Source organism: Argiope bruennichi, chromosome 4 (genome assembly GCF_947563725.1).
Source record: "Argiope bruennichi chromosome 4, qqArgBrue1.1, whole genome shotgun sequence".
Taxonomy (NCBI): Eukaryota; Metazoa; Arthropoda; class Arachnida; order Araneae; family Araneidae; genus Argiope; species Argiope bruennichi.
Genome location: NC_079154.1, coordinates 69,189,025 through 69,198,641, shown reverse-complemented (window position 1 = coordinate 69,198,641; position 9,617 = coordinate 69,189,025). Strand labels below are relative to the sequence as shown.

The 9,617-nt window shown below is 25.0% G+C and overlaps 1 protein-coding gene across 1 annotated transcript in view; it reads left to right on the top strand.

Moving 5' to 3' along the window:
• Positions 1–270: 270 nt before the first annotated feature.
• The window catches only part of LOC129966178 (ubiquitin conjugation factor E4 A-like), a 35,008-nt gene continuing 25,661 nt past the window's right edge, over positions 271–9,617 (top strand). The window contains exons 1-3 of the mRNA XM_056080581.1: positions 271–428; positions 3,920–4,177; positions 5,232–5,335. Coding sequence (XP_055936556.1) covers positions 3,925–4,177; positions 5,232–5,335 — 357 coding nt within the window. The 5' untranslated portion in view covers positions 271–428; positions 3,920–3,924. The remainder of the gene's footprint in view (positions 429–3,919; positions 4,178–5,231; positions 5,336–9,617) is intronic.

Sequence of the window (9,617 nt, the reverse complement as noted above, 5' to 3'; positions counted from 1 at the left end):
TAACATTTCTTCAATCGGAATCGATGTGGTTTCCTTGTGTGGAACTTTATTTGCTTTAAATATCTAGATGAATAGAAGTATTATAATTATTATTATCAAAATCATCAAAATTTAACGATATTGCTTTGATTTTTATCAATATAATCCTCTCCACCACCTTTATGTTTCCAAAACTGCATCATTAGCAGTCATTATTTACTACAACTGTAATATATGATGACTCGCTTTTTTTATTTTCAGCCAATATACATCTCAACTTATTGCCAAAAATATTAAGTAAAATTTTTGTTTACGTGATTCTGTGTATTTGTTCGTTCTGGAAATATAGTGTAGCTGCTACATTATTAAAGTACGTGCAATAGCTCTAAACAAGCATGCAATTAAGTCAGATCATATAGATTTTTAAGAAGATTGAAATATACAAATTGGTAAGTTGAAACTTTTCTTTTTCCTTATCATGTGTATTAAGAGTAGTGATTATTAGAATAATAATATTTGCTTCTATTATTAAATGCTAATATTTGATCAGATGTATTTATAAAAGAATGAAAATTGTGAGAAATAAATTTCTAATGAGTGCATTTAATAGAAAATAATTTTTATTTTCTGGGAACGACAATTTTCTTTGAAATCCTTTGTATGAATTCGAGAAAGGAATTTTATCGAACAATTTTTTTAACTTCGTGAATAGTAAATGCCACAAGAATTGTATTCTTGATATGAATTAAATTATTTATTAATTTTTTAATTCGTGCATTAGATATTTTTTTACTCATGTAGATTACAAAGATATTCATAATACCTATCTGTCAGTTCGTACAAAAGTAGTCCCTACGTGTACTTAGATTGCATTCTGCATAAATGAAAAAAAAAAAAAAATCTAAACACTTAAAATTTGATCGCCATTTTTTTTTTTTTTTTTTCATAATTCTGTGGCTTTTTAATGTTTTAGACTCTTTCAAAAACTGAGTTACTTTTTACATTTTATAATTGTGTCATAAATAGTAAGAACAGTCGATTTTCTGCATTTTTGTACAGTTGTAGGTACTATGTTCTTTATTGGAAAGAGTAATAATTGGGAAGAAATTAATTTTAGAAATAATAACATATTTAATAATAAAAAGTAATGAAAACTTCTGAATATTATTCATATTGAATGAATTATTTAATCTCTATTTTTAAGGACAAAGGGAAGTTGGTATAAATGCAATCTGAGGTTTATATTTGTTTAAATGTGTGAATATTATGATCAATATAACTGCATCACAACAGTCAAAATAATTGGATTTAAGTAATCTTCTGATTCAGTAAGACTAACAAATATTAAGTGCATGCGTAAATATCAGAATATGTAAAACTTTTCTATTTAGACATTAGTATTGTAAAATTAATTTATTAAATTTGAATTATTATTTTAAATATTTTTTTTATAAGTAGAGCTTATAGTTTTAAATTCACTTGAATTTCCTGCTTTGAATCAAATATTATATTTTAATTCTTAGATCAATATAATTTTATAAAAGTGCGATAATGTTAATTTTCAAGTGAAATAATGTTTTAGAATCTGAGTCTTCTGAAACTATAAGCTTTTTATTAAGTCATGTTCCTTAATGTTATGAGGTTTTGAATAGTTCAATGAAGTTAGCAGCAATCAATAAGAAGCATATGCTGTTTTTAAAAAAAGAGTGTGTTTATATTTTTTAGGCTTAAAATTTCAGAATCAATATATTTTAAAGGAAAATTAAAAAAAAAAAGACGACAAATTTTTGTAGTATATAATATTTATAAGATATTAGCTAAAGTTCTGAATTGAACTTCAAATGTAATATTTTTCTAATTGATATTCTATTATTTTTGAGAAATTAAATGCATCAGGTGGTAACTGTGTGTTATGAAAGTCATTACAAAGTATTATTTTGTACAAGTAGTGGCAGAAAAATATTGTTATAATATGTAACTGAGTATTTTATTTTGAAGCAAGCAGTTTATAAATTGTTTGAATTAAGTAATTTTAAATAAATTTTATTTTTTAAGCTATGAAATACAGTTATAGCCCTTTGTGATGATTATGGGCATTACAATTAATCAATTGCATTTATCAAAATAGCATGGAATGGCTTCCCTGTATCTAAATGTATAGAAAGTCCACTGACTCTTAATTATCAGTCATTTGCTTGTAGCAACCAATTTCGATAGTGACAGTCCAATGCCAATTTTAAGATCAAAGACTTTAAAAAAAAAGCTTTCTTTAGATCATTCCTATCATTTAATTAATAATCTCCTTCTACAGTGTTCTACCTCTTTTCATCCAATCAATTAACAACGCTGAACAAGGAACATTGTCGATTGCAATTTTGATCAACTTTTTAGAAATAAGTTAGTGAGTAGCTGAATGTTAAAAAATGCCCCAATTTTTTTTAATTAATTGCTGAAATGTATGATTAATACTGAATCTGTCAGAATGGCAATGTAATTAGAAGCTGTAATCTTTCTGCATAATAATCAAAAATAAATTAAATTTATAACTAATAATTTCTTGTTAATTTTGGTTTATAATATTAAAATGCAAGAAAATTTTGAAATTTTAGCAATAAGTTGTGTAAATACTGGTAAGAATTATGACAGCATTAAAAACTGACAATAAATAAGCATATATAAGCTGTCTGGTGTAATATATTGTATGAAAATACAACTTACTTTTAGCTTATGCTTTTATGTACAGTTGGGAGTGTATTACAATTTTTTCTAATTATTTTGGTTAGTTATATTGATATTTTATATTTATTTGTAATGGACTGAAAGTTCTAAATAATTGAAAACCTTTCTTTAATAAATTCAATTCTTATCTTTAAACTATTAATTTTTTATTTCATCATTTATTATTTTCATTATTTATTAAACTATTTTCTAAATTTGAGAAAGTCCTAGAAAGTAGATTTGCATATATATTGATATTTGTTTGCATAAACTAATAACAACAGCATGGCTAGTGTGGGGATTTTTATTTGAAGAGAAAGGAAGGTAGTTTTTAGAATTTGTGGTTTTCAACAAGATCTATCTCTAGATAAAGAACAATTCATATGCTCCTCACATGTAGATATTTAAGTATCTACATTTTATAGCCAAATGTATGTGGCCAAGCAGCATAAACAAGTTTTGTTTAAAAATGTACTTTTTGAAATAACAAACATATGCTTTAAAGGGGGAAAAAATTCATTTATTTATATTTTAAGCATTGATAATTCATTAAACTATTTGATAGTGTATTTACTTTTGGTAAAACATCTATTTATTATAATGGGTGGACTTTCTTGGAGATCTAATGAACAGATGACAGTTTAGTTTAGTATCTCATTCTGTAATTCTCCATTGTCAAGCCTAGTTAAAACTGTCAAAGGGCTTTAAGCAGAGAGATAAATGTGATTTGAAAGGTCAAATATCAGTTGAATTGTTAAATTCTCTAAAAAATGCTGATAGTGATTATATTGCATTTGTAAAAAGAAGTAATCCTATATTGAATGTCCACAAGACAATTTATCATAACTCTGAATTTATTTTATTGCTCTGAAATGATGGAATATTAATACTATTAAGTATTGGCATGCTTAACTCTTGTGTATTGTTTTTTTAAAGTAATTCCTGTGTGTTGTTAATAAGTGAAAGATTCTTTTTAAGATATTAGTAAGTTTTTTTTTATTTTTTTTAATTTATGTTTTTTAGTACAAACTTATGTTAAAATAAATCTTTCCTAGTTAAAAAAAAATTTAAACAGTTTTTAAATATATAATTTGTTGGTCCAAGATATATCTTTTAAGAAGGAAATCATGATATGAAACTTACAAAAGTTATTTAAAAAAAGTCAATATTATATATATATATGAAGTCAGTTATTTATATTTTGTTCTTTTTTTATTTCAAGGTAGCATGTCAGATCCAGAGTATAAAAATCCATTTGCTGCTCTGTTTCCGTGTCCTGATGAAAATGATGCATTTAAAGCTGGCGTGATTCCATCTGAAATAATTGACAGACCTAGTAAGAGTGGTGAATGTGGTTCTCAAGAATCATCTGGTGCTGAAATGCAGTCTTCGGAAGTGACAGTTCCCAAATTGGACGAAAGAGAAAAGCACATTTCCAGTCATTTTTATGAACATGTATTTCGAATAACATTATCCAAAGGTATTAAATAATGTTTTAATTAATATTTTGCAATGGAATTTAACTATGGAAAGTACATGAATAGTACAATTTTCTATGACTAGCTGAAATTTATAGTAATTTGAAATAATTATGAAATATAAATCATATTACTGAACATATTTTTTAAAAAATGATCAAACAGTTTTAATTATTAATCTCTATTATTTATATATAGATGGAATTTTTGAAATAATTTCATCTTTTAAATTCATGATAAATTTTATATTTAAAAAAATTACATAGATTTATTTAAAAAGTTAAAAATGTAGTTATTTATTAAAATATTTGGTAATCAATTTTGTATTTAGTGTATATAATTCTCATGTGAATTAATTTAGATTTATTTAAAAATAAGAAATCTTTGGCTTTGTCATTTGACTGTTGAAATATGCTTTTCATAAGTTTTATTTTGAAGAAATTGAGAAGAATTTCAGCAGCCATATACTATTGAACCATTCCTTTTTTGTGAAAACAAATTTCAGATTGATTTTATTAATGTCATAATAAATCAATCTTCTGATTTAGTGAAAAAAAATGTATATGTAAGGCGTACAAAAGATTTAAATTCTGAGCATATAATTTCATTATGACATGTCAATATTGAGTTGTCACATTAACTTGCACTATTATTATTATGTGTGTTTTTAATAATGTTGATATATCATTAGAGTGGGATTTTTTTTAAAGATAAATGTTATATTAATAACTGAAACGTGTTTAAATGTATTTCAGATATAAAAATAAAGTTATTGTATTTTGTTTTTGTGTAATATGTTGCAGTTCTGACAATGAATTAATTTCTGTTTAAAAGGCTGATTTGGTTTAATAATTTGTGATATGGAAATAATTAGAACATTTGATTCTATTAGTTGGACATTTTAAATAATTTTATGAATCACATTTTTTTTTTTTCAAAACATTAATCTTAAATTATTTTGAATACTATTGTTAAAAAACTGTTTAATTAGTATTATTTTTATAAATTCTAAAAATCATTTAGTACTATTTTAAATAATATATTATTTTTTTATAGATCCATGCTGTAATAAGAATGGACCATCTTCTCTAATATTCTTAAATGAAGTACATGTTGCTTTATGTTATCAAACTGAAATAGATGAAAACTCTATTGATAGGGTAAGTTTTTTTTTGTGCTATTTGTATTTATTGTGTTTATTGTATAGTGACTTCTATTAACAAATTATAATTTCACTTTACTTTTATACTAGTTTGAGAATTGTAGATATAATAGAAATTTTACTTTAACTTCATTTGTAATTTGAAAAAAAAATTTGGTAATAGAAAGTGAGCTAATTTAGATTTTATATTATTGTTTTGAATATTGATTTCTGGTGAAGTCAAAATCAGTTGTATTTTTTGGCACCATAGCATGAAATCCCCTTAGTTTGCAGATTATCATTCTGTCATAAATGTTTGCTGCAAGGTATATCCATTTGATATGTTTAGCTCAGATGCATTTTGGAGATGAATGGCAATTTCAATTATCGATAACAAATGCTTATTGTTTTATAAGTTACTGTGCATTTCAACATTTGTCTCTTGTCATCATTTCTTTTTTGTCTACTTTTGTATTTTGCTACTACTTTGCCAGGTTTTATAAAAATATTCAAAATGAATGATAATGTGCCTTTTTATGATGATTTTGTAAACATGCATTTAATTTGGCAAGTGCACAGTGATGACATGCAGTAATAACGGCCATTAAGAATCTGATATCTTCCTTCTTTTTTTTCAACTTCACTGGAAACTGCTTTATGTTCCAGATAGTAGTGTGCTCTGTGAATTTGAAATGTGGTGTATATATATGCATGTGTGTGTGTATATATATATGTTGCATGTGTTAGGATTATTTTATACCTCTTTTGTTTAGAATCCATGTTGAAACTTCTGTAGATATAGTTTTTATTGTAAGTTCCAAGGCTGTGCTTGAATAATAAAGATAAAATGCTGAATTAAGATCATGTGTATGATTATAATAATCATTATATTTTAGGATAATAATTACCTTCCCTTTGAAAATAATCAAAATCAGTCAATAAAATCAAAATAAAACACTGGAAATTAAGGAGCTTTAAGTTTCATTGTGTTTATTTCAGAGTTTGAAAATTTATTAGTGAATTATTTTCTGTACTAGTAAGTTTTATTGAAAATATATAAGATTCTAAACTGTCTGATGAATTTAAATCTCACATTTAATTGTAATTTGAAAATTATTTAATTAAATTGATTAAAAAGAAGAGTCCATATTAATTTCTATTAGTTGTGATGTCATTTAATATTCAAAAACAATCATTGCAAAAAGGATGCAAAGTAAATGAATATTCGTTGACTGTATAAGACTAAAATTTGTTCATCATGCAACCTAAATTAATAAATTCATTCTTTTGTTTATTTCATATTATGCAAATAAGAATTTTAATTCTAAATAATTGCTGTTGTACAGTAGAAATTCCTCTCAAAAATGAATAATTTCTATAATTTAAACCACATTATTCAACAATTTGAAAATTCAATTTATTAAAAAATTATACTTGATTATAAAATGATCTTTGTTTCATTTGCAATGCCAATAATAATGGTGGAGGTTATATATATATATTGGGTAATTTGACAGAATGAAAGAGCAGAGGAGGCATACAGAAATAAATAAAAAGCCACATAGAAGGTAAAGTCAGAAATTCTGTTGGGAAATGAAAAACTTTTACAGCAAAATATAATTCAAGGATGATAGAGAGGTTAATTTATAATTTTTTAAACAGTTGAAAGAAAAATTGCATATGTAATAAAACAATAATACTTTTAGAGGTGAAAAATGTTTTGACCAGAAAGCTTATAGATGCATTCATCTCAAACCATTTGCAGAAATGCATCATCTTCGCAGGATTTTTAGTTGGATCTTGGATATGTATTTTGTTGTTAAGATATTTTTTATCAAACCATTGTATACAACTACATATATATATCAGCAAACAAGAGACATTATTTATTATTCAAAAAGAACCATTACCTGGAATGATGCATGTTTGTTTAGTTCTCGTAATAGTGTCCACTGGTTAGGTACTGTCTGTCCACGACAAGAACACTGCTAGACAATCGTCTATGTTTACGGCAGGCGTTATAGAAACAGGTTCATATAGGAACTATCCATTTTGAATGGGTGGAATCGGATAGAAGTCTAGAGGGTATTCCTTTTCTTGGCGTCAATGTGAAGCGATAAAAGAAAACCTGTTGCTCATTCGTCTTCTCGCTTTAGTCGCAGTTGCATGTATCTTTATATTCGCTTAGCTTACTTCTTTTATATTTTATTAATCTTTTCTTTGGTTAATATTAACGGCATTTCATTATTTAATATTTTTTTTGTCTCATATTTCGACATCCTTTAAAATGCCTTTTCGATTTAAGAAAAGAGAGACTTTAAAATCACAAGCACGTTACTATCGGTAAATTAAGAAAACATTGAAAATTAATTAAATTAAAATTAAAGTTTAAAATATCATTATTATATATATATATATATATATATATATATATATATATATATATATATATATATATACTTTTATAGCTTTTTCTGGATCATAAACTTTTATTTAATGTTATAAACTGAAATTTAATAAAATAATTATCGTAAATTTGAATGTAACTTTTTAACATAAATAAGATCACCTTTTGAATTGATCGATATACGGAACTGGAAAATATAGAAATCCATTTCAGATCATATTTATAAAAAAAATGAACAGTTGAAACTTTTAAAGCAAATTATACTCAGCTGTTTGTATAAGTAAAATTAATTGATTTTGAATTTTTTATTTGAAAAGTGTATTGAAAATTTATTAAAAAAGTTCTTGCAGGGAACTTTGAATTTCATTATTTTTTAAAGAAGTATATTTCACAATTCAGTATTTTATTTTCATCGAAATTATTGAATAATTTCCTTAAATCTACAGGTATAATTAATTCAGTTATCTCCTATCACAATCATTGTCAAGATAAAAAGATGAAAAGTGGAAAATAAAAAAATAAAAAACATTGTTTTAACCTTTTGCTCTTAGTGTTAAATAATAATTCTGAGAAATTGTATTTATAGTTTTAAAAGAAAAAAAAAAGAACTACTTTGAAATTAAAAATAGTGATTCTATTATGCTATATGAAAATATTTAGAGATTAAAACAATTTAATTTCTTTTCTGGAATTCAATGAGTATATGCAATTGTTAAGAAGTAATTCTATTACATTTTTATTGCGAAATATTATTCAACTATATAATGGTATGAAGAAAATATTATATTATAGATAGCACATTACTTTTTTTTCAATAAAATATAGTCATTTATTCAGGCTTGTTTTCTCGCCTCCCTGTTGTTTCAATAGCTTTCCTTCTTAACTATGATTCCAAGAATCTAAAAATTTATGCACGTTAATGTGAGTTAGAAGGATTAAAGTATGGAACGAGATTCCTTACTATTCAGGTGCACTGATTGTGATAATAAAACGGTAGCAGATAAGTATTCTCAAACGGCATTGATGGGCTTTGAATAGAAATGTGATGAACATTGGGAGTGAAGAATTTTAAACCCCGAAGTGATAAAATGCATGCAGGAATTTGGATCCTTTATTGCTCGAGCTCATGCTACTGATATACATTGAAAGGAAAAGCTCATTTATCGCTCTATTATTTGAATTGACAGTTTGCGAGAAAATTTTTTCTTTGAAATAACTGTATTTCTTTTTCAAGCCGAGGGAAATAAATAAATGGTAATCTGGAATACAAAAACAAACTTTTACCGCGTTTTTCGTAGAATAATGGAAAGCGATTTTGGGCTTATTTAGTTGGGTTCCTTTAAGTCCGGGACATCTGGTACGTGCATAAATGAACTCTTGAATTATCTTCAAATTCAGAATACTTTTACATATAAACTTTGCGAAATTAATTATGCTGTAAAAAGCTTCTGCATATTGAAAATAAGTTACAAATCAAAGTTTGATTTTTAAAAATCTGAAAATTGATAGTATGGCAATCGTTGATTTTGTGTTTCGGGAAATAGTATATACATCAGAAAAATAAATAAATATAAATTTGGAAAGGTTTTAAGCATATTTAACAATGAACATTTTACTTTATAACAGAATAAAAGCAACCTTTTGTAAAAATTATGAAATAATTGCAATTAATTTTGTTATAGTTTTTATCTTAAATTAGACAGATTACCTTGCGTTTGCTGCGGAGAATTTGATATTAATAACTTATATAAATTTTAAACAAATGAAATGAAGATGATTAATGTTTTGTCATGCATGATTTTACTTCTTAATTATTTTTTTTCTTCTTGTGCAGTCGTTAGACATACAAATAATTATGCAGTTTTTTCTATTTGATTTGTTTTGTTCTTTGCAT